We start from the raw sequence: 25,253 nt of genomic DNA, 5'->3' as shown, positions 1-25,253 counted from the left end.
GGTCTGATGACTAGCACAGGAGGATCTGGGATGGTGGCAGAGGGTACAGAGGGGCTATAAAGGTACTAGACAGGCTAAGCCCAGTCCTTGTTGGCAAAGTCTTCCTTTGACCCCTAATAGACACCATGGACAATCCCGAGGGATCCCCACCCTGATCACAGTATCTCAAACCCAGAGGCAGATTCTGATAGCGCTGCCTACCCCCCCAATTCTCCAGTCCCATCTGTCACCAGCGTCAGGCTTCTGAGCCACATCAGTACCATGATGACCACACTCTCTTCCCTTTGCGCTGTGGCCCATGCTGGCCCCATTGATTCCCCCTAACTTCTATCTTTTTGACTCACCTCGAGGGTTTCCTCCTCTGACCCTTCCTAGAACATGGCCTGAGTTAATCCTGGTGGTGGCCTCTAGGTCTTTCCCACAAAAAGATGCTTTCAGGACTACAAATCTGGCTTTGCAAGAGGGGCAGGTATTCTGGGGATAATAGAGGCATTTTTCTATACCGGGTGTCCACAGGCAGCTCTGGGGACTCTCTTGGCTTCCTGGACCCTGTTGAGTCCAGGATACAATGGCATTTAATCCCCCTGGTGATGGGTCACTTCCTCCTCTAGAGTCTAGTAAGGGAGAGAATTGAGAGGAAGAGGCTCAGAACAAACCCCTGGGTGGGGGAGGGTAATTCTTGTCCAGCCTTCAGTTCAGTGGTTGGTCTCTCTGAGCCATGAGGAATGATAAATGCTTTCTCCCCCTGCCTGTGACTTCAAACATTCTACGCTAATGTCTCAGTTATGGCAGCTGCTCTTGTCTGGCCCACTAAATACAGGACATCCCCAACTTAGAACAAGTTGTATTTCAACAGTTACAGCTTCCCAAAGACTGTAAGTCTGGACATATTTCCCCATAGAAACATCAGGAACAGGCTGGATTCTCAGGCTGGCTGGCTGAGGTTGGTTCACTTACGAGATCCTCGGGGCAGCAAGCCCTCCTACTAGGACCAGTTTAATTTTATCCAACCTTGTTTATGACATTGTTTCAGCTTCCCCCTGTGTACACACACATGCACGCCCATAAAAGAAAAATCAAAAAATGGGTAGGGATGCCAAGTAGGTGTTGGGGGAAGCTTGCCATGTACTCATTGTATACCCAAGAACAATATTTGTGTGAGAAAGAACAGTGTCTGAAGAGTGGGTGCATCTAGACACTTCTGGAATTGGGGAACCAATCAAGCTGCTGTCCCAGGGGCCACTCAGGAACGGGAAAGGCCGGGGTCTGCCTGGGAGAGCGGGCCAATGTGACTTCCACGGGGTTGAGCAGGGGCCTACCTGATTCTCACAGTAATGACACATGTCGTTGCTCCCAATGAAGAGTGTGATCAGCTTCCAGTCATTCTCTAGATCAATTTCCTGGGGGGGGGGGGGGGGGCAGGAAGCCCTCAGCTTAGGCTTTTGTTTTGCATATGCAGATGGCATTCACCAGAACAGACAGCAAACCCCCCCCAACCATTGTCTTTCGCCCTCCTTGTATCCTGATGGAGAGAAGATGCCAACTGGAGCCTCCCTGACCTTCACCTTGGTTCCTGGCAAGGAGCTCCAGAGAGTGGATTCAGTGTGTGCACTTGTGTGCACTTGTGTGTGTGTGTGTGTGTGTGCGCACACGCATGTGTCTGCTCACACAGGAGAGGATGACTTTTTTTCCTTCGAGATCCTAAGCAAGCTGCAGTATATCACGAAGCAGAGTGTATTAACACACCCCTGAAATGTCATCTCAATGCCTTCAAAGGAGCAGAGGGCAAAAGATACAACTAGAAGCAAAAGCCCAGAGGTGCCTCTTGGGAGAGGGGGCTGGCGGGGACTGGAGGTGGGGTGGGGGCTGGGGAGGGCCTCGAGGAGCCTGCCTTCCGCTCAGCCACCACCATAACAGGAGTCCTGCCAGGCGCTGAACTTGGAATTCCAAGGCCTAAACACACAGAGCATTTAAAAGAGTGCCGTGAGAAGTTTCAGAGGGGCCGCGTGAGCGGGAAGGAGGAAGGATCGGAATGAGAAGCCTATTTTTAGAATCTGGGGTTTACATAATAGGGCTCTGCAAAGCCAACTCTTGGGTAAGGTGGGAAACTGCCAGAGGCCAAGGCCAGTTCTGCTACCTCCTGTGGTGGGCCTCAGGGGTGCGGGTGCCAGAGCCTGGGTCAGGAAAGGGCAGCAGAGGCCTTGGTGGTAAGGCCTGCTTCTCGTGGCTTGTCTGGCCCCTCTTAAAGAAAAGCAGGGGCTGAAACGGTGCAGAGTGGGCTCTTTTAGGGCCGCTGCACCCCCCTACATAGCTGGAGACTAAGCACCTTGTAGGGGGGCCCAGGGTCCTGTACTCACAGGGTTGTTTTTCATTCGCTCCACCAGGTCCCGGGCCTGCGTCGGCATGTCCCTAGATGGGGAAGAGAAGGGAACCTTAGAGCCAGCTGGGAAGCAAAGGCTCAAGCCATGGGATCCTGGGTTGGTGAGACAGGTGCTCCAAGAAGAGAAATGTTACATAAACTTGACTCCTTCAGAGTATATCCAAAGGCTTTCGATTCTCAAGAAACCTCAACCTAGTACAAATCAAAGATGTGCCCCAGACCTCAGAGCCACATGGATCCGGACCCTGCCAGGGGCTAGCCTGGGTCCACCCACCGCCTCCTTCAGGCCTGGTCCTCCCTGGCCCCTGGCGGGGGGGGGGGGGGGGGGGGAGGGATCTGGATCTGATCATCCCTTTCCCATAGAGATGGTCCCTTACATTCCACCGGGCTCTTTCACAGCGAGCTGAGCCTGTTCAGATCTTACTTGGCTGCCTGTTTTAAAAATAACCTCTTGTATATTTGAAAAAAGTCACAGCCTTAAATTATCCCTCTGCTTTCTCCTTTCCAAGCGTCATGACTCCTTAACCTTCACTTCTAAATCCCGCTTTCTATTCCTTTAATCCTTTTTTCTTCTCTGTTGTTACTTTGGACTTCCACACCATCCCCTTGCTTTTTCCCTCTCCCAGTGCAAAAAGGATTGCGGGGGTGGGGGGGTGGGCAGGGAGACAAATCCTGAGTGGGTTACTTTCTCCCTTCCTCCCCCCGATGTCTGCCACGAATAAGGAAAATGAACACTCTGGGTACGAGCTGAGCATGTGGTTGGAACAGTACCCAGCAATAAGGAGGAGAGGACTGTGGACAGGCACGACGTGCATGCGTCTCAAAACGATGGCGGATGGAAGTTAGACAAGAGTACCTCGTGTCAGATTCCATTCATATAACATTCCAGAAAATGAAAACTGATCTACAGTGACAGAAAGCAGGACAGAGGCTATCTGGGGCCCAGAGAGTGCGGTAGAGATCGGGAGGGAGAGCTGGATTACAAAGGGCACGAGGAAACCTTGGGGTGTGATGGGTGTTTATAATCTGGATTGCAGTGATGACTTCACAGCTATGCACATACGCCAGCCATGCTTATCAAATCGCATACTTTATGTGCAGGGTACTGCGTGGCGGTTGTACTTCAATAAAGCTGGTTTTTAAAAACAGTGAAGCATACGAAAAGTTATGTCAGCAAAGGGACACAGCTAGTGGAGGCTCCTGTGGAAGAAGTCATTAAAAGCGGTAACTGGTACGAGATGGGCGTTTTAAATCTTGGCCTGCCCACGATGAGCTGGGCACATGGCCAGGCACACCCAGAACCACCCCTCCCCTATTTCTCACTTCCACATCCAGGATGCTATCCCATACATTGTTGCTATTGATGCAATACATCAGAAAGCTAGAAAGAAAGCCTGTCTTGATTAAAGGGGACCACAGAAGTGTCTGTAACCTTTCAACAGGCTCAAGAGCCTGTTCAGATCTTAACGTGCTGCCCTCTTGAGCATGAGCGAAGTTAGGAGTGCACACTTCCTCCCTCTTTCCCAGCCATGTTCTTTATACCCTGCAGGCTCAGAGCAGACTCCCTCAGCCCCCGTGAGCCTTCTCTCCAAGTGCCTTTATCCACAACTTCTTTTCCTTTTCCAGTCCTGGCGTGAAGAGCCCCCACTCTGGGAGTTATGAGTCCTGGGTTCTCCTCCAGCTTTGCTACTAATCTGCTGTGTGAGCTCGCCCAAATTACTGAACAAGGCTAGGGTCTGATTTTTCCATCTTTTAAATGAGGAAGTTGGACTCGATGAGTCCTGGGGTCTCCTCTGGGTCTGCACCTGCATGTGGGTATCTTTCCGACAGTTATTTCCTGTTTGTTTGGCCTCCTTAAGGAGACAGCAAGCTCTTTGTATAGACAAAGAAGTCACCTTTTGATTTTTTTGTATCTTTTAGTAACTACCTTGGGGCTCGAGCCCCTTCCCGGGTTTCCATGACTTCTTGCTTATTGGTTGATGGAATGGGAAGTTGGACATTGAATAAAACTTTGAAACTAAATATCCTAATATTGGCAAACGTTTTGGCGGGCCTACATATCCTATACTATACTCAATATTTTCCATGGGTTATTAATCTCATTTCATTCTTAGGACAATGCTGAGAAGTAATAAGGGAAAGGAGAGAAAGCCATTGACTTCAGTAAGCAAGGTTGGAAAGTTGGTCTAGGACTCTCCTTTATCTGCATTGTCATTTGGCACGGTGTTGGATTAGAATGAGCACACCTCAAGAAAAAAGATAAATACCACAGCAGAGCAGTTATTATCCCAATTTATGGATGAGGAAATGAAGACTGAAGCACTAAGTGACTTGTCCAAGGTCTCGCAGCTAGCAATCTGGGAGCTGGGATCTGGACACAGATGGTCTGACCCCAGGTCTCATTATGCTAGTTGCTCTGCTGTGGTCTTTATCTTTTTCTTGAGGTGCGCTCATTCTTTTTTTTTTTTTTTTTTAACATTTATTTATTTTTGGGACAGAGAGAGACAGGGCATGAACGGGGGAGGGGCAGAGAGAGAGGGAGACACAGAATCGGAAACAGGCTCCAGGCTCTGAGCCATCAGCCCAGAGCCCAACGCGGGGCTCGAACTCACGGACCGCGAGATCGTGACCTGGCTGAAGTCGGATGCTTAACCGACTGCGCCACCCAGGCGCCCCGAGGTGCGCTCATTCTAATCCAACATCGTGCCAAATGACCATGCAGGTAAAGGAGAGTCCTAGGACAGCTTTCCAACCTTGCTTACTCAGGTCAGTGGCTTACTCTCCTGTCCCTTATCACTGGACATCAGAGATGCTCACAGGGAAGCTACCCGTCTCGGCTACGTCCCCTGCCACTGACTCCTGGTGGAGGCTCCGAGCAGCAGGAAAACGGAGAAGGCAGTAAGAGGTGAAGCGAGAGAGGGGCTCAAATGACAACAGACTGAGGAGTCAGGCCCCGGTGAATGGAGCCTGGGCTGCACAATCATAATAAAACGAGGACAGTGGTGACAGCAGTCATAGCAACAACAGTAATTCGATGCTGATTTCATGGCCCCATGAAGCCCCGTGAAGCAAAATAAGTTCTTCCTGCTTGTGACGTTGAGGAACTGACATGGCTTCCTGTGGTTCGGAGACTCCGGCCGAGCGTGGGGCCCTCCTTACCACGTCGGAGAGGAACGCTCCGTGTAAACAGAGCGGGTCAGTGTCGTTTCCCTGGTGATCTGAGCGCAGCAATCCTTCTACAAAGCAAATACCCAGCACACTCTGTGCAGAAAAGCAATGAACTCTGTCAGGCGTTCCGGCTTTCATTATCTGGGTTGTTGTCGACAACAGAAATCGGAGTGAAAGCAAACAGCCGCTGTGCTGTGTCGGGGCCCTAAGCTCTAACTCCCTAGGGTCAAAAGATGGCTTTTACAGAGCCAAAGACTCCAGGTTCCAAGGTACAGGTGGAGAGAGGGAGGGGGGCCGCCCGTGGGGCCGTGCCCTTAGTTCTCAGCACCCTTCCCGTTAGCGCTGAGCGCCCCCTCACTCCTCCAGGCAGGGAGGTCAGCTGGTGTCAGCAGGACAGGGCCAGGCCACCCTTAAGCTCTCCTGCTGTCCTGTGAGCTGGTGACAGCCCGGTGAGCCTGGCCTCTCCTGGCTCCTCTGACAACCTTGGGGCATTCAGGAAACTTTGTCAGCCTTAGTGTCCTCACGCTAGTCCCCACCCTGAAGGATGTGAGGATTGCAAGAGCTAATCCACTTGAGGGGTCAGGCATGCAGAAGCGTCCTGCCCACGGCAGCTTTCATTGCCCACCTGGGGCCAGGCTCCCAGACACACCCTTCTCTCCTCCTTCCCATTCTCCTGGGACCTCTCAGCCTTGCCCTCCTCTTCCTCCCGTTTCCACGGCTACTCACCTAGCTCTGGCTCCTTCCACGGCCACATTCAGTCCTGCTGTCTCCTCCAGGGTACCGGTGGAGAACCCAAGGATGTGAGGGTTGAACTTCTTCAGAATGTCTTTTAAGAGGGTGAAGCAGACAGCACAGGTGAGAGGGACGGAGTGCCGCCTCGGGGCCCAGGTGTGGGGCAGGACCAGTCTGGGTCTTTTCAGGGCTGGTGGACTCCCCTCCTTGCAGATGACCTTCTCTGCCCTTGCTCAGGGGGAGGCTCTGGCCTCAGCAAGGGGTCGTCGTGGGCGTAGTCACGGTGCTTCTCTGTGTTGCTACTTACTGGGCAGTGTGGTGTGGGTGTCCAAGATGCCGTCCCCTCCAATGCTGGGGAAGAGAAAGCACATGTGTGAGGGTCACCCTGACCTGCTTCTCCACCAGTCGTCATATTTCTGAGTCTGCCCCTGACACTTGATTCCCACTACCCTCGGGACTGACATGAGCATCAGGGAGCCTCCTTGCATCTCAGGGCCAGACTGTGGGAACCCAGGCTTGTCTCTGGAGGGGTGACAGGGGTGGGGGGAATCATTGTTGGAAAATGAGTGGAGAGCATCCTCACCTCCAGGAGACTCCTCTCCAGGACATGGGTAGGTCGCTGGAGTTGCTTGGTCTGGCTCCCAATGCTGTCTGTGAAAGGCAGAGAGAAGGCTCCAGAACTGTGCTGGGCCCAGGTGTAGGCCGAGGGGACTGGGAAGGGCCCCTGTGGCCCTGGCACATGTAGAAGTGGGGAGTTGGATTTACCTTTTCTGAAGATCGTACCAGCTTTCTCCAGGCCACGTAATCTCTGGGTTGTCCTGACTCCCTACTCCTCTACACAGAACTCATAACCAAGTCCTGGAATTATCAAGATTCTTCCTTCCCAGCCTCTCCAGCTCCCATCCCTTTCTGTCTGTCCTCTGTGCTACATTCCTAAGTGAGACTCCTGCCTCCTGTTGTAGACGACACTCTGGCCTCCCACCTGACCCCACGGTCTCCAGTGTCCCTTCCCTTCTCACCGGAGTGCCCACCTGTACTTCTGAGCCCACCTCTTGCTTCACACCCCTCCCCGCTCCTGACTCTGCCTTTCAGTGGGTCTCTCTTACCATTTGGTCAAAGCCAAACCCCATTACCAATGTTTTGAGCTCACCACAGTCTGGGTTCTACTTCCCTTCCCTCGTTCACCCCCTGCTTTCTAGTCCACACAAACCTTCAGGTGTAAGCAAATTGATCTGAAGCATGAAGTCCTTGGACCAGCCTACCTAGTTACCACCCACTGCATCCTTGCTGGGAAGGCTGAACTACCCACTTTCCAGTCCTTAAATCTCTAATTCCTCCTCTAAGACTCTTCTCAGTTTCAGCCTCCTGTATGAAGCTTTCTCTAAAGGTCTTCTCTTAAAAAAAAAAAAAGAGAAATTCCTCTTTGAAACTTACAAAAGTAACACATGTTCATTATAATTAGTGAAATGATACAAAGATTTTTTTTTTAAATTAATAATCTACTGGGGCACCTGGGTGGCTCAGTTGGTTAAGCGTCCAACTTGGGCTCAGGTCATGATCTCACAGTTCTTGGGTTCGGGCCCTGCGTTGGGTTCTGTGCTGACAGCTCAGAGCCTGGAGCCTGCTTCAGATTCTGTGGCTCCCTCTCTCTCTTCCCCTCCCCTGCTCATGCTCTGTGTCTCTCTCTCGAAAATAAACATTTAAAAAATGTAAAAAAATTAACAGTCTACCCCCACCTTATTAATCTTGCCTCCTGCCACCTGTTCTATATCTCTCCCCCACCCCTACCCACATACACATCATCAGAGCTAATTAACGGTTAAGACCCTGGGGTTTATCCTTCCAAAGCTTTCTCCATGTTTATATCAAAATTTACCACATTCACACGCATATGGGGAAGTTGTTTTTCCAGAAATGAGTACCTGATTTTAAAAGGCCCGTGTGTCGCCTATATGATTATGTATCTCCTTCTGTGTAAGTTGCTTAGTTTTCCAGCTTGACAAGTTTCTTAAGGATTATGACCACATCTCATACTTCCCTCAGAATGGTTAGCAGAGCATCCTGCATACAGCAATAGCTAATACAATTTGTGCAGAGAAACTACACTATATGTAGGAATTGGGCTCTCTCTGCCCCCAAAGAACACATCTGCAAATGGGGTGAGGGGGTGCTAAGTAGTGTGTAGGTAACCACCCCCCCACCCCCCCCACCCCCGCCTTGCACACACCGCTCTGTGAGTCTGGGTGATTGGAGATGAGTTCCCTGATAAAGGCAGGCAGATTCAGATAACTACGCCATAATACACAGATAAAATGCTTGGGAACAGTAGGAAAGTGGGGACGGAGGGCCGCCCTCACGGAAGAGGTTGTGTTTGAGCAGGACTGTGGAAGGGCAGAGGGCAGAGCATTCTAGATTGCCTGGTGAGGTCTTGTGGCTGCCTGGCTGGGTTTCAGTGCCTGACACAGGTAGGTTCTCAGTACTGTCAGCTAAGTGCTAAATGCAAAGCCAGTGTGGAGGAAGTGTGCATTCTACACAGGGTCTGGCTGGGTTAGGGGGTGCCCATGCCCCTCCTGGCTCAGCACTCACAGTCAATGAATCGCCCATCGCGGCCACCACTTTGATGTCTCCTGGCCGGAGCTCATGGACTAGGGGAGACAGGAAAAAGACACATGATCAGGGAGACTCTTCTGTGTAAAGTAGAAGCTTAACTAGGAGTTGGAGGTTCTGCTACAGTCCCTCGGGCCCCTGTTAGATTTATTTCTAGCTTAAGACTTAACAAATTTGCCTCTTCCATCCATTTGGAGCAACCAGGGCACTGAGGGTAATGGGCTTGATGGCTATCGTCCATCCTGAGAGGAACCCCATTCACACTGGGGTAGTCCAGGAATGTGCTGGTTGCAGGAGTCTTGAGCATAGGCAGATAGGGCCCCGATCCCTGACTATACCTTCCCTACTGGGCAGGGAGGCCCGAGGGGCTGCCACTGGGACTAAACAGGGATGAGAAGTATGATCTGTGCAGATGCCTGGGTGGGTCAGTCAGCTGAGCACCTGACTCTTGATTTCAGCTTAGGTAATGGTCTCACGGTTTGTGAGTGAGCCCCACGTCGGGCTCCATGCTGGGCATCTCTCTCCCTCTCCCTCTGCCCCTCCCCTGTGCTTGCTGTCTCTCTTTCCCTCTCTCTCCTTCTCTCTCTCTCTCTCTCTCTCTCTCAAAAAAGTGTGATCTATGGAGAGGCCTGGGAGCCCAGCAGTGGTTGCAGGCTAGCTTTTCATGGACTGCCCAGGATCGAGATCCGTACTGCATGGGAACCAGCCATGTCTTCTCAAGGCTCCAAGGTGTATTTGTAGGGTGTCCCCCCAACCTGACACTTAGCAAAGTCCTTAACTGAAGGGGATAATGATGATATTTCCACTCACCTGAGGTGGGGACGCTGTTGGAAGGATTCCACTCTGTACACAGGAAGTCACTGCCCCAATTCTAAAGCAACAGGAGGAGAGACAACAACACCCACAACTCATTGTGCAGGAGGGTTAGCTTTGGTCCAGGGAGAATTGGCTAAGGAATTTTTGATGGAGGCTAGAACTTTGTCCGTGTAGGGAATCACGTGTGGGCAGGAACCATTCACTGTAGATGGTCTGAGAGGAAAATCAGGAGAAACTGGGTATCTACCAGTTTGCCCAAAACACATAATGCGCAGGCACACATACGTATACTCAGTGCTTCCCAGCTCAACTCATCCACAGTCTTCGTGGAGCCAGAAGTCACAACAAAGGGGGGAGAGAACAGTCAAAGTGCTATAGGTGGTCTCCCAAAGGAACATAGATTCGGATGCCCTAATGGAAGATTACACATAGGTTTTGGTGTTGCCGTTTAACATTCAGCCACTGGACACTGATTACAATGCTGGGGCCACAACAATATTAGAATATTTTTAGGAAAATACCATGATATTTTTACCATTGTAACATTCCTGCTTTCCGCATATCTTTTTTGCTCGTGTGTATATATATTTTTGCATATTTAACTTAATAGCCAACCAATTTCCTGTGTGTGTATAAATTAATGCCTGTAACCTGGATGCCTTTAGTCAGATTCCCTTGTCTCTAGAATACAGAGCACATTTTCTAGGTGCTGGAGGAGGGGATGGGGTGGGAAGCACAGGGCACAGAAATGAACAGTGTCAGTACGTTGAAGGAGAAAGTCTCTTCCCCAGAGTCCCCAACACTTGCACGTCCCCAGGAGGGTCTGAAGGACAAGCCCAGTGCTGAACGCATGGTAGGGCTTTGCAAACAGGTGACGACTGGGTGACTGATTCTCTGGGGGTGTGACTGCCAGAGGCTTCTGTCGCTCACCTCTTCTGTTTAGTCAGCAGGTGGTAAAGACCAGCCTTGTTGAAAAGTCTCCTCTCCCGAGGGAGCAAAGATGCAACCTCTTTAAAATATTATTTGCTTAAATCTGATAGAAGTGAGTTTATCCCAAGAGGTTGCTCTTGGGATAAATTCATCACACTGATGTGGAAATTCTATTGAAATCAAGAACATGCTTGTGTGCAGAGGACAAACATCTGGGAAAAAGCAGCTTCAAAGAAGTTCTCTAGTCGGGAACCCTTTAGAAATGTCTCAGCTAGCTGGTGAGCCAGAGACAAGCATGCTCCCTGCAGCCGTAACCAATGCAGGTTGGACTTTGAGCACGCTCGTCTGTCACAAGGGAAGAACCACGTGCTGTACCCTGCACCAGGGCACCCGAATCCCCTGGGGGTCTTGTCGGACACGGATTCTGAGTCAGTAGGACTGGGGTGGTGCTCGGGATTCGGCATGTCTAACAAGTTCCTCGGTCATGTTGATGGTACCTGTCTGTGGCTACTTTATTTTTATTTTTTTTAATTTTTTAATTTTTTATTTTTGTCTGTGGCTACTTTAAATGGCAAGGTATTGAAAAAAGTAACACCTTCTAGGCCTGGGGTTTAACTTTTAGCAGCAGAAGTAAAGGTTCATGAGGCTGTAAGATCCAAGAGGGCAGGCAGAGAGCTCTCTGCTCACCTCATCTACCCAGCACTTAGCATAGTGCCTGCTCCAGTCAGGAATCTGATAAGTAAATCAATGCCTCGTTGACAGGATGCAGCTGACATTTCGGTTATAGTGGATTTGGGGCCATGGTTTGCCTGGGATAAGCCTCCATTGGGCTAATGGGAGCCTGAGAGAATCCAGAGAAGCTGGACAGCCGTGAGACTGACATGGCTCATTCCCCAGAGCTCAGCATCTAACAGTCCTTGAAGAATTTCATACAAGTTAGCCTCAGCGCTCCTGCTGGCTTATGAAAGGTCTTCACTCACTCCTGCTGCTTTCGACCCATTTCCCACACTAGTCAGGGAGATCTTTCCACACAGTGAACCAGATTGTGTTCCCCTCTCCCAGAAGGTCCAGGGCCTTCCCACGTCTCTCCACTTGAAGCCTCATCTTCTTCCTCGGGAATTCAGATTCACTGTGACCTGGGCCCTGACAACCCTTCTGAGCTCACCACCCCACTGCCCTCCCCCTTATTCACTTGCCCACAGCCACTCCGACCTTCTGTCTCTTCCTCCAATCCCCCAACTCAGCCCCACTTCTGAGCCCTTGTACTCTTAGCCCTGCCTGGGACCCCGGCTTTGGCTTTCTAGATGGCCAGGGACTTCTCATCACGCGCATCCCAGCTCCTAGCTCCCCTCCTCAGAGAGGCCTGGTCTGTGAGGCTCATCAGAACTTGCCACCCCTCTCTTGCCCCTTCACACTTTCTCAAATCACCTCCCACGGAGCCGCCCTCAGAGCTGAAACGATCGCGTAGAGCTAGGTATCGGATGCCTCTTCCAGGAGATTGTAAGCTCCCTGAGGGGTGGAACCCATCTGTCTGGTCTGCTCTGTCTCTCTGGAGCAGTGCTAGGCACATCGTAAGTGCTCATTATGGAATGACCTCGAACTCCTCAAGGAGAGGACTATGTCTGATACTTCTCTGAGTTCCCTCCAGCCCCCAGCACAAGACTGGACATGTGCCATAGGTGCTTAGCTGAAACTGGTGGTTGAGCCCCCGTCCTGGTGGCTGACGGATCTTGTCTGGACCAGGCCTGCGTGGCAAAGCATCTTCAGGCCATCTCAGGAGTAAGCAGTCCCTAAAGCCACAGGCCTTGAACCTTCGGGGTTCCTCAGAGCTAGAACAATTGACTTGAATCAGACAAGCCCTGGGGACCCACCTGGATATGTGTCAGCTTCCTGTTGGGCCCGGCCCCTGGAACTGAGGCTCTTCCCACTCAGCTTCCACCTTACCGGAAGTCTATGGCTCATCAAACCCACCACCTCCCCCTCACCCCTGCTCGAAAGGCTGAGCAGCCTAATCAGAAATGAGGTCTGTGCAAAGGTTCACGAAAGCCGATCCACTGGTACTTCGGCTAGTTGGTTGCTGATGTCAGTAAGCACTTGAGAACATGTTAGGACAAACCGGGAATTTCATGGTTCAGGAAACTTTTTTTTTTTTTTTCACATTCCAATTTCCAGTATGTAAGATGGGTGCATTTCTGCTTAAGCTCAGACTCTGGAAAGCGTACCACACCCCGAGTCACTGGCAGGTAGAAATGCTTTGTCCCTGAGAGAGGCAGACGTGCGTCGGGGGTTACCTCAATGGCCGGCTTGGTGGGGTAGGTGTAGTTGCTGTTCCGGGGAGTTCTCAGGAAGGGCTCATTCTAAAAGAGAACAGAAACCACAGGGAGAGCTTATCTGACAGCCTCGAAGGTTACTTAGGAAAGTGGACTAACAATGCCGTCCTCTTGATTTATTTAACACGACTCGTCTGCATTTCAATAGTAAGAACCGCCTAAACTTAATTTAATTCATCCTCTGAAGGGTTTTAGGTAACAGCTTTGGCAGGAGGTGCAGAGACCTCAAAAGGGTTCCGTGCATGTTCTTCTCAGGGTTCTAGGGTTTGGTTTTCACTGTAGCAACAGAACGTCTATCTACCTAATCCTCAGAATGATCGCTTTTATTTCCTTTGTACCTTCTCCGACAAGAGATCCGCATTATAGCATTTTTTTCTTTTCCAGAAAGTATTGACTATCAGTATATTTTCATCTTTTTTTTTCCCTTGCCTCCTTTGAACTTTGTGTCTTACTCCCTTCAGGTTGGCTTCATGTACTGTGGTCTTATTTTTATCGTGAGGCAGCCTCTTCATGTCCTAACCTATTTCACAATTGGTTTTCTCCCAAGCCCGGTCAAGATCCAAGTGTATTCAGTCGCAGGTGAGGGTTAATTGAAGCAGGAAGAAGGAAGTAGGCAAAGGAGAAACAGGGGAAACACAAAGTAATGAGAAAATGTAAAAATGATAAGAAGCGAGAACAAGTTAACAAGCCTGAGACCAGGAGTTAGCAAGTGGCCTAGGGCCACCAACACTTTCACCAGACGTGCTCTGTGGAATGGTCTAAACATTTAGGTTAAAATGGGAATAAGAAAGAAGAACAAGAATGTTGGAGGAGGGGGGTCACTGGGGATCAGTTCCAGGGGTTGAAAACTGACTGCCCGTGGGCTAAACTGAGCCAGAAGACATTTTGTTTTGTTCTCCTTTATTTTGGCCTGACTGGTGTTAAAAAAGAAGGGGGGTGGGGAGGAGAGAAGAAGAGTCTGAATGCTTTAAGAAAAGGTGCATGGGTCTTCAGTTCCGGCCCTCCCACTGCCTCCTGTCCGATACCTAGTCCCATCCACCCAATCGTGTTCCTGCCTGGCCTGGCCTCTGAGTTTGCAACCCCCGAAAGCCCCCATTTTACAGATGAGGAGCAACCGAGGTCCAGTACAGGGGAGGGACCTGGTCCAGGTAGAGAGCAGGTAGTGAGTGCAGAGTGGGGTCTGACCGGACAGGCCTTTCTCACAGCAGGGTCAGGCCAGTGAAAGAGCTTGTCGGTCAGGCGGAGGAAGAGGAAGTGAGGGACTCAGCAGTGGCCTTGGACGACTGAGTCTGCATGTGCAACACTGCAGGCCCGGCACCGATCCTGGCTCCCTGGATCCCCCATGTGTCTCTCCCTCCTCCTGAGGCTCAGCCTTCCTAGCTAAAACATGGGCCTGATGAGTACTGAGAGCCAAGGGCAGGAAGCATGCAAGGCCGCGGAGGGCTCACGATGGCACGTCACCATGGCTAACTGGGCTTGTCTCAGCTGATATTGTTGGCAGCCGCTGAGCATTCCCCATCCCAGGAGGGCAATGTGGGAGCATTCTACAAATAACTGACCTACGTGTGTGTAAGCGGCCCATGTGTTCAGAGCCCTGTTCTAGGTGTTACGATGAGGGGAGGGTACAAAGAGGCTCACAACCCGGTCAGGCAGAAAGCATGAGATGACGCTGTGAGGAAGTAAAGCCTCAGAGACCAGTGTGTCCAGTAAGTGCAGTAATTGCTGAAGAGTTGGCTACAGGATCTGGGAACACATGGACCTCAAGTAGGAGACTCAGTGCGTGGAGGGTCACCAGTGGTTCTCCCCACCACGTCAAGGGAGACCTGACTGGGTACAGGGTCTGGGGCTGGAGCTAGCCCCAGAGTGGCCAGCACAGGAACAACCAGGGGGCAAAGACTCACCCTGCCCTTCTGGGAGTCCTGAAAGGCCAACTGGAGAGTCGGTTTGGTCACATGACCCAAGGGTTGGGGGAGAGGCCAGAAAGGGGAGACTGAGTCAAAGGGGTCAGAGGTCAAGGAGACACTGGAATGCTGTGGCGAGTGAGGCCAGAGCAGGAACAATGAGAACAGGTCCAGGGCAGTGGCAGAGAGGTAGCCTTGTTTATTGACCATTGACCACATAGTGCATGCGTGAGTCACAGCAGTGGAAGGGCCTAGCGCGGAGCTGATAAGGTGGAAAAGGGACTGATTGCAGCGAGTCTGACTGGCTCTCTGGAGCTAGATCTGTAACGCCAGTAGGTAGAAAGTGAAGCTGATGGGATGCCAGCACCAGGGCGTGTGCTCTCCTAGGCAGGGCTGTGCAGAGATGGTGTGGCCTGCCTGGGGTGGCCAGTGCCAGCACAGCCACCTGTCATGAATCAGCACCGTGAGTCAGTGGCTACAGGGAAGGTCATGTTCGTCTTGGCTGTGTTACTAGGTGTGAGGTTCTGCAGGGAAGGAGTGGAGGTTTTCTTCTGTCCTGTGCTGCTCAGACCAAACGAGGAGGGTACAGTCAAGCCTAGGCACCTACCCAAAGGGGGCCTACATTCCAGGGGGCATACCTACCACATGAGGCAGGGTTTGGAAGGCTTGTCTGAGATAAGGAGAAGATGAGGGAGGGTGCGGGGGGTGGGGGTTGGTGCTAGTGACAGGAAGGAGGACATAACAGTACTATATGGAATGCCCTTGGCCTCTCTACCCAGTCCCATCCCATTCCAAACGTGCTGGTTCATGACCGACTAATCTGATTTCACAACTGGGCAGCCAGTTGAAAGGTGCGGCCTTGAGAGCATGGAAGTTTAAGTAGACGCCGTAGAGATGCCTTGGGAGGAATAGCTCAGTTATTACAGGACACATCCCACCCACAGGACGCCAAGGCCCTCCCTGCTGAGATCCTAAGGTTATAGAATTCTCTGTTGTTTTGTGGTGGGAAGGGCCACAGGATGTTTAGCACACAAAGTGATGAGGATGTGAATGGAGGTGGTGGCAGGAGGAAAGGAAAAGAGGACAGGTGGGGGGGCACTAGGAAGGCTCCTATCAGATAGGGCACCCGACGTCCCACACCCACAGACCTGTGAAAACCACAACAATACAGAAATAGGGAAGTCCTAAGGATCAGACGGTTTGGGGAGACAAATATTTAGTGCCTATTTTGACATTTCTTACTCAGAAATAATTTTTTGGATGGATGTTTGTTGAGTTTGGGGTGATGGTGAGGTGGGGCAGGATTTAGAAGTCCAAAGCATTCAAAATATAATAGTGTCCCCCATATGTAATTCAAAAGAGAAACCCTGCTAGGCAGTAAAGTAAATATAAGAGAACCCAGCAGACCTCTCCTTTTTCTCAAGATGAAAGATTGGTGAAATAGCACTTAACGTTATTTTAGTTTCTCTCTTTCTCTGTCCTCACCCTTCTCGGTGTCTCTCTCTGGTTCCCCGCTTTGTTGATACCCCGGCAATACGTTTAAGCTGCCTTCTGGGCAACCTTACGCCACCCAGGGCACCCCAGCAGGAAACATCTCTCCCAGGTTAGAAGAACAGAACTGGAGTTTAAGAAAGGAGAAATGAAGACACGGGCTGGGGAAGTCTGGGCAGAGAAATTTAACAGAAAACTGTGGAAACCGATAAATCTGAGCGAGGGGATGTGGAGACAGAAAAAGGGAATCGAGGTGGGACAGGAAAGTGGGAGAATGTCCCCATTTGGGAAACAAGAAGAGACAGTGACTAGAAAAACAGCCCAACCATGGTGGCTTTGCCTCCAGGAATGCAGGCAGAGATGAACTTCATGGAGAAGGCGGTTAACACGGACAAAGGCGGAGAGAGGACAAGAGGAATAGGAACAGGGAGAGACCCATGTTGGTTTTCCAGCTGGTTTCTTCAAAGCCTGGAGAGGAGCCACAGCCGGCTGCCCTGGGTTAGGGGAGGCGTGGGCAGAGAGCCAATGAGAGCAGAAAGGGGACAGCGGTCGCAGTCCACAGAGCGGCTAATCAAAAGCTGGCTGGAAGATCATGTGTCCAACCTGAAAGTCTGACAGAAATCCATGGAGTGCTGTTAAGTGCCCGACCCGCCTGGCAGAATACCTCACAGTTGCCTAGGGCAGGGGGAGGAGCAGGGAGGAGGCTGAGAAAGCTCTCCAGTGCTCCCATCCATCCCGGCCCCCTTCTCCCCGCTGGGTCCTGCCTGTTGCCTCTATGTTTAGACACAGCTAGGTCTAAAATATGTGCTGCCTGGCCCCTGTCGGCTCGCACTGAGATGTTGGTGGACTTTTATATAGCTCGGAGGCACACGGGAGGGAGCAGATGGGCCAGGGGGACGCAGGGTGCTGCGTTGCCTGGTGTGGGGAAGCGGGGCTGGCCAACAGATGGATCCTTTCGGAACGGGCTCTGGGGTTGCCTGGCAACCGCTTCTCCCAGGCTGGGCTTCTGTAGTTCTAAGAGGCTGGCTTTGCTCTCCTCTGCTTACCAATGGCTCAGTCAGGCTCAGTCCAGAAGCTGGAGCAGAGCCCACTGTGGCCCGATGTGCCGGTTGAAGCGGCACCTTTTTGTGGCTCTTTGCCTGGTTTGGGGCAGAGAGTGGCACAGGTCCCCTTGAGGCCCATGGTGACAGAGCTCTCCCTGACCCGGCACCTGGGCTCCGACCTGGTACTTCATAAATGTTTATGGGGAGGAAGAGTGAATGACCAGTCCCTGGAAGGAGTTCTTACATTTACTATTTAACGGAAAGGCAATTGACAGATCGGAGAGGATTTTCCATGGCTGATGTTCAGGATGGCCATCCGGGTTGTCAAAACACTGAAATACCTCTGGTATGGTTCACAGCCACTGCTCTGAGTCCCCAAATGCCCCCATTATGTAGGTTGCCTGACCCCTCCCCTGGAAACTCCTGGACAGGCTCAGGACCTAGCAATTAAACAGTCTACACCTGACACAGTAGGGCTCCCTCTGGGACCTCGCCCCAGCCCTTCAGCAGATCTGAGGACCGGGCAGGAGGCATCCGTGTTACATCGTTTGCCTATTCCTTTGCTCCAAGCACTAGACCCAGCAACCCAGCCCTTTGCCCTCACTGCCTTCATTCTCTATGCCTCCTTCCCACCACCCTTGCCCTCCTGATGGTGCACGAGGCTGGGCTGGGGGAGGCAGCAGGTAGGGAGCAAGGGTGTGAGCTAGGGTGCCCAAGCTCCCTGGAGCCCTGGTAGACACATGGGGGAGCTGCTAGTCAATTTCCTGCTCAGCCCTCAGGGCAGGAGAGGGTGAGGCCGCCAGACCCAGCAGGGAAAGGGTCAGGCTGGGTCAGGCCCTCTGCTTTAACCACCTCTCGCCTGAGGGCCCTCTGGCTTCCGCCTTATTTGGTTAAAAAGCTGTTAAGACAGGGCCTAGGAAAGGGAGCTGAAGGCAGTGGGAACCTGCCCCCACCCTAGGCCTGAAATCAAGTTTAACAACCACTTAACATTTTCCTCCTTAAAAGGAGCCCTGAGCTAGTCCTGCCCCAGTGGCCCCTCCTCCACCAGCTCCCTGGTGCCCTTTGCCAGCTCTCCTATTTGACCCCTGGCCCTGCTGGGAGCTCCCACTCCTGGCTCTAAGACCACTAACCACAACTTCAGAGCCGCCTGGCTTCTCACGAAGGCTCCTGACCCGCAGTCAGACTTTCCCAGCGGCCCCAAGCGCTGTTGCTAAAATGAGCCTTCTTGCCACACTTCTGGCTTCTTGCCCCCACCCCCACCTTCCCATGAACCCACAGCTCTCGTCCGGATCCTCTGCCTCTGCTTGGCCTGGGCTTCCCACCCCCACCACCTGCTTCTCTCATCTTGTCAAAGAAGGGCTTCTGCGCTCTCTCCTCTGCTTTCAGTTCCCAGCCACTTCCTTCCTTCTAAAGTCCTCCTGTTCACCTTCTAAAGTCCATCTGGGCCAGGACCAGGGGAGGGCAAGGTCTGAGCTCTGGTGTCTGGAGAGGGGCAAGGCAGGTCCTCCCCGATTACCTGAGGAGGGCAGGAGAGGGATATATTTGCCATCAGGTCCAGGGTATCTGTTTTCCTTCCTAGTGGCTCAAGCTATTGGGGAAGAAAAGAGAGATCAGATGCACTAATTTGCTGCCGCTGAAGCGAACATTCCCTGGCAGCACCTGGCAGCGGGGACAGCTCACAGCTTGAGGTCAGGGGGTTTGGCCTCCTCTCCTGGCTCTGCTGGGGGACACTGGGCAAGTGTCTCCGCGTCTCCAGGACTCGGCTTCCTCAGAAACTCCTGAGAGTTGGCTGGCAGGCCTGGCGAGAGGCTGAGATAACATGGTTTACACCGCCTCGCCTAGCTGCTGGCACGTAGAACATATTGAATGAATGTGAGGGGTCTGCCTGGCATTCCGAAGAGAGTCCCTCCTCACAGCTCAAAGCACAAAGGAGAGAGTGAAGTTGATCCGAGAATCCTAAGGACTCCGTATTTTCGGTTCTATAGACTTCTACAGTTGGGCCAGCCACTGCTCCTTTACACCTTACTTGCAAAGGGAGGCCAGGAACATTCTATAGGTGCTGGTGCTTTGCTAGACTAGAGCCCCAGAGCCCCAGGGATACCCCACTTATGTTACCATATTGGCCCAAAGGGCTCTGGAGAGCTGGGAGTGGAATTTCTGACTTGGGTGGATACAGTCTGGGGCGAAGAAGGATATATCCAGGTGCCCATCCTGAAAGAGAAAAATGGATTTAAGACCCTTTTGGTATGGAGGGTAAAGAGGGGGCCGCAGCTGATCGGCCTGACCCCTGGGGTTGGCCACTCGGTGCCCCCCTCCCTCTAGGGAAGCTCCCAAGAGGCGTTCTACAAGGTCTGCTCACCTCAACAGGGAGCTAAGAGCAATCCCACAGATCAATAGCCTTGGGTGACCCCAACCCCCCATTCTCCTTTCTGGCCCCACAATGCCACTTATTTAATGTTTTTAAAAACCGTTATATTTATTTTTAGGCACAGTTGTGCAATGCCCTAGCCCATGCCATGGTTGAGGGAATGAGATCCTAGTCCCTGAGGAAGTCTTGGCAAGCCAGCTAGGAAAAGCTCCTTCCCAGGCCTTGGTCAGCTGGTTCCAGTGGTCTTGGTGGGGAGAGTGGGGCAGAGCTTTGGGGCAGGCCTGGGCAAAGCTGACACCAGGGCAACCAACACCCTCATCTCTCTTGAGGTGATTGATCAGGGGCGCTCAAGGCCTCTTCCAGCTCCCCTCCAACTAGGCGAGACCCTGTGGATGGAGGCCCAGGAGGAGAGAACCAAGTCCCCACCCCAGTGCACACACAGAGCTCTTTGGCTCAGTGTGTCAGGTGGAGAGCATGGCCGGGGGGTAGGGGGACCCATTACCCAGAACCCTCCTTTATCACTTCGGTGGTCCATGTGTGGCATAAAGTGTATAATCTGAAGTTGGATATGTTCAAATCTTGCCTCTCCGTCCCTCTTTCCCTATGTGATTGTAGGAAGGATACTTCACCCCTCTGAGCCTGTTATGTGGGGATGAAGACACTCCTCTCAAAGGTAGTTGTGAAGATTTTACTACGGCAGACCCAGGGCCCGGCACATAGCAGGTGCTTAACAAAATGGAGGTCACTATCAGTAGTAATGAAAACATCCCACATCCGGCTGCCTCTAGGAACACAGCTCAGGTGCCCAAGGAGGCTGTACAGCCAGACCAGCACCCGGAGAGTTGCCTGCCTCTTCCCCGTTGTATTCACACTCTCCTGAAAGCCCTTGGCAACTCTGCCTTGAATTTCTTCTTCCTCCTCCCAGGAGCCCCAACGGGGAGAACAGGGAGCGTACCGCCAGGACGGGGAGCCGGATGTTGCGGAAGAAAGGCTGCAGTACCACGGAAAAGTCCTCCCTTGTGTCATAGCGGCCTGACTCCACCAGTTCACGCATGCTGCTCTGTGGGTACACGCGGGGTGCTTTCAACACAGGCCCTGGGAGGCCCGAAAGCCCGGTGGGGGAAGCAAGGGAGTGGTGGGCAGCATCCCTGCCCCCATCTCCCCGCATGAGGGGGTGACTCAGCCCTTCCCTCAAGAGCACAAACACGTGTGACTGCAAATCTCTTTCCAGAGAATTGGAAACCGGTTGGTTCACCTTTCTTTTAAGGGAATTGCAAAATCTGAAGAGCCAGACAGGAAGTCCCACAAGGAATAAAAACCTGAGCAGGGTCTCCAGAAGGCCACAGGCTCAGGGTCTCTAACCCCCCTGTTTGTGGTCTGCCTGGTGAGGAGGGGGAAAGAACGGGGGAGGGACGGGGGCAGCTGGGCCTCCAGGGTGCAGGGGAGGAAAAGGCCCACTCATGGAGCACCTAGAACTACTGACCTCTTCAGGCCGAGCACGGGGTTAAGCCACCGAGGGCAGCTGGGCCACAAGGGCGTTGTCACCTGGATCCCTTTGGGATGACTCTAACCGAGGTGCTTGAGACACTTCAGCGAGGTGGGACAGAGGAAGGGGCCCAGATGGTGATGTCCTCAAACCTCGAATAGCTCTTCCCTTCCCCAAGCACTGGTGTGTTGACTGAGTAGGGGGAGGGCACCCCGGATGGTGCCTTTCTTGGTCTCACCTGGTAGGCTTGGGTGATGGCCTCTAGCCTGGCCAGCTCTTGGGAGCTCTCCCGAGGGGTCAGAACGCAGTTACACAAAATGCTGCACAAAGAGGGGGAGGCAGGGGGACCCGGAGCTGAAGCTCTGGTCAGAACTGGTTCTGTTCGCTTGAGCCGCCCCCCCCCCCCCCCCACCTTAGGAGCACATGTGCCCCTCGGCTCTGATGCCTGTTCTCAGGGGTAGGTTCCCGGCCTGACACAGGGACTGGACAAAGTCCCAAGGGCACGTGAGTGAACACCCTCTCATACTCATAGAGAACCAGTATCTGACTGTCGGCACAGGGCCTGTGGCAAGTTATGCCGAACAAATGAATTTAGGCAATGAAAATTCAGTGTTGAATTCTTAAGAATAAAATTAAAATGCATCCTTGGTATGGGAACCTATGTTTGGGGGCCTCTGATGCTCACGCCCTCAGATACCTCCTTAGTTCACACTAGTGTCTCACTGTGTCCCCCTTCACCGTGAACTGTGAATTCATAATGAGTCTGAATGAATTTCATCATGAATTATTTCACGCTCACGAAATGCACTTAATGTTAAAGCAGATATTATCTCTAAAGTACTCAGAACAGTGCCAGGCACACAGTTGGTTCTGTGAAACTATTGGTTAAATAAATAAATGTACATATAAGGTATGAAGATGAACGAAACGTGTACCTGTGCACCTCTCACCCTGCGTCAGAAACAAAACACACCCATTCTGAAGTTCCCCAATTGGCTCCTTCCCCGGAAAGGTAACCGAATTCTGTGGATCATTTCCTCACTTTCTGTTCCAACTTCACCACGTACGTATACATCCCTACACGGTTCCCCTTTTCACAGGCTGGGCTACACTGTTTCTCAAACACCAGCCTTTGTCCCAGCCCTGACCTTCTCCTTTGTGGCTCCCATGTCACAGAGGTTCAGTAAGGGGGGCCACGTCACCAACCTCTCAGAAGGGGGCGCTCCTGACCTAAGACCCCCTTTACAGACTTGGACACATAGACAAACCAAGTCACAAAGACCCTGAGGAGTCACCACTGTATGAGCCAGACCAGGGGGTCAGTGCTTCTCTTTCTGGGGCAGCCAGCACCTGCCTACCTGGCCTGCTGCACAGGGCACTTGTCTGGATTGCCCAGGAACACCTGTCGCATGACGCTGGGGTTCATGAAGTCCACCAGGTTGACCAGGGCTCTGGGCACCTAAGGGAAAGGTTGCAGGTGAGAGAGGGACTCTGGGGGCTTCTCCCTCAAACTGCCTTAGGGTCCTGAGAAGTGGGACTAGCTCTGGGGTCCCTACAGAACTCCAGCTCAGTTGTCCCTGAGTGGAGTCTTGGGAAGGCGTCTACACAGATGACCGCCTAGGTCCCTGCAGGCTACGGTGCCCACATGAGCTACAGCATGAGTGGCGCCTCCTGGCGTGGGACAATATGGCAGACCGGAGTCCAACTCCTGATGGTTCAGCTCTATTCAGCCATCAGTCAGCAAGCTTCAAATGTGCTGGGATAGGTGCCCCATTTGCCATTTCCCTCTAGCCCAACCTGGACCCACTCTGCTGAGCAGGCATGAAGACTCAGCCGCCCAGAGAAGCAGGTGGTGGTTGGAGTGCCCCCCACTGGGCTGCTGGAGCGGCTTCCCCATGTCAGGGGGGTAGAAAGGGAATGAGCTCCTGGGAGCAGGACCAGAGAGGGGCTTGCTCCAGATACAGCCTACGGCTCAGAGTGCAGGGCCCAGCCTGGGAGCCATCATGCTGCTGCCCCTAGGCAATGTCCCAGGTGGTGGTAGGGGATGATTAGCACACCAGCTGCCTACTTTTCTTCAAGCCTGAGATCCTTCTGTGTTGATTCCAAATGGAATAGGCTTCCTTGGGGTAGGGCCCGAACTCTAGAAAGGGGAGGAGACCACGCCCCTGGCTGTCTCCTTCAGGGGAGGGGGCATCTCACCTTCTTGTCTCCATCCACCTTTACCCCCCACATCCTTGAGCTGTGTCTAGCTCAAGAACCCCTTGCGGGAACCCCTACCCACCTCTCTATGCAGGATGTCCAAGACATTGCGGAGATGGTCAAAAAACTTGGCTGCAGAATACAGATTCTGGGAAGAGAGAGGAGGGAGGTGAGGGGCTGGTTCAGGGGAGAGGGTAGGGGGCCAGTTGAAGGCCCCCCTCTGGCTCCACGCAAAGGACTTCTTCTCCCTCTAGCCCCTGGTTGTGACCAGCTCATCGCGTCAGAATCGGAACAGTTGATTCCTTGCTGTCACCAAAGATGGGCCAGCCCGAAGACAAGCTTTAGTTTAGGAGGTGAATGTACAGGTCCTCCCTCCCACTGTGGGGGTCTACACACTTTCCACGCTTTCTGGATTTTCTGGAATTGTAAGAGGAGAGTAGAAGCACCACATCTACCACCTGGGACGTGGAGGTGGAGCCAGAAATCTGAGGGTCACGGGGTAAGAGGAGTGTGAGTGTGTGTGTGTGTGTGCGTGCACGCACGCACACACACACAGGCATAGCTGGACAGTCCCAGCCTTGGTTCCAGGGCCTGTTCTCAAAGAGGACCCCCAAGCCTACTGGTCAATGTCAGGAGCAATGAGTAGGCCCGGCTGCCCCCATTACCGAATCCGTGCAGTAGTCACATAAATCGCTGCCTCCAATCAGCACCGTGATAATCTTCCAGTCCTTGCGGAAATTCACTCTCTATACAGGAGGAAAATGCTTGATGATTTCCAACAAACACACAAATAATGCCACAGCTCTAGGGAATCCAGTCAACCTTCTAAGACTTCCTTGCCCACTCAAAATAATAGAATCAGAATCTCGGAGCTGAAAGAATTTTAGAGGCTGATTTATAGACCACAGAACCTTAGCATCAGGAGGGACTTTCAAGATCATTGTGATCAGTGATGACACCCCACCCCCACCACCATGGGTGTAATCTCCTCCAGGGCCTTGGATATGGGCTGTCCTACCACTGTTTAAATGCCTTTAGTGACAGGGCTCACTGTTTTCACGGCAGACCACTCCATTTGGGGACTTTAGTGGGTTAGAAAATTAGTGCTTAAAAATAACCATAAATCCGACTCACATGGTCATCTTTCATCCTCTGCACCAGAGTCTGGACTTGGCTCATAAGTTCCCTGAGAAGGAGAGGAAATCAGTCCTACTGAGGAACAGTGCCTGGATTTTTTTCCTCCTAAAGGGCCTGAACTGGAGGTTTCCATGGCATTATCCCCATTGCATGAACTGCCAGAGATCCTGAGGCTCAAGGACAAGGAGCTACTTGCCTGTTCTGAAGACTTATTACAACAAATAACCCTTTGAAAAGCCACTTGTATGTTTGTCCTAAAGCTGTAGTCAAGGGTATTGTCAACTGTCTTTGTTACTCGTGGTCTCCTTTTTAGGACTCTTCTGGGATTCCATTGATCTCTCCTGTGAAGGACCAGTATAGATCCTGAAACCAGATCTATAAACGTTTTAACATGCTTTCTCTTTTTACTCTGGCTGCTAGGAAGCTGAGAGTTTGATGCTCAGGCATGATAACTGTAAAAAGGCTCAGATTGACACAGCTGCTTCTTCCCCATCTTCCCACCACCAGTGGCTGTGATTTTTCTAATGTATATGTTACTTGTTCGTATGTTTTTGGTAAACTTAGTAAGATGCTTCTTTTAGAATGGGGTGGGGAATAAACATATACTGCGCACGTGCCTGGGTTGATAGATAATTCATGGAAAGACTAGATCTCAAGCACCCCAA

The 25,253-nt window shown here is 52.0% G+C and overlaps 1 protein-coding gene across 4 annotated transcripts in view; it reads right to left on the bottom strand.

The window, feature by feature from the left end:
- Window positions 1-25,253, bottom strand: part of PLB1 (phospholipase B1) — a 143,429-nt gene that overhangs the window by 11,583 nt on the left and 106,593 nt on the right. For 3 of the 4 annotated variants that reach the window (XM_086700269.1, XM_086700271.1, XM_086700272.1), the window contains 16 exons: window positions 24,586-24,637; window positions 24,117-24,197; window positions 23,534-23,599; window positions 22,611-22,711; window positions 21,491-21,572; window positions 20,722-20,826; window positions 19,514-19,609; window positions 18,915-18,986; window positions 12,925-12,990; window positions 9,698-9,758; window positions 8,867-8,925; window positions 6,864-6,931; window positions 6,588-6,631; window positions 6,275-6,374; window positions 2,358-2,409; window positions 1,320-1,400 (listed from right to left, as the gene is read on the bottom strand). In XM_086700269.1, the coding sequence (XP_086556395.1) occupies window positions 1,320-1,400; window positions 2,358-2,409; window positions 6,275-6,374; window positions 6,588-6,631; window positions 6,864-6,931; window positions 8,867-8,925; window positions 9,698-9,758; window positions 12,925-12,990; window positions 18,915-18,986; window positions 19,514-19,609; window positions 20,722-20,826; window positions 21,491-21,572; window positions 22,611-22,711; window positions 23,534-23,599; window positions 24,117-24,197; window positions 24,586-24,637 (1,186 nt within the window). The remainder of the gene's footprint in view (window positions 1-1,319; window positions 1,401-2,357; window positions 2,410-6,274; window positions 6,375-6,587; window positions 6,632-6,863; window positions 6,932-8,866; window positions 8,926-9,697; window positions 9,759-12,924; window positions 12,991-18,914; window positions 18,987-19,513; window positions 19,610-20,721; window positions 20,827-21,490; window positions 21,573-22,610; window positions 22,712-23,533; window positions 23,600-24,116; window positions 24,198-24,585; window positions 24,638-25,253) is intronic. The other variant, XM_086700270.1, reaches the window with a different exon arrangement.

Source organism: Puma concolor, chromosome A3 (genome assembly GCF_028749965.1).
Source record: "Puma concolor isolate L17-30 chromosome A3, mPumCon1.1.hap2, whole genome shotgun sequence".
In the NCBI taxonomy this organism is placed as follows: Eukaryota; Metazoa; Chordata; class Mammalia; order Carnivora; family Felidae; genus Puma; species Puma concolor.
Note: the sequence above shows the minus strand (reverse complement) of the source record. Positions and strands in the feature narration are given on the sequence as shown.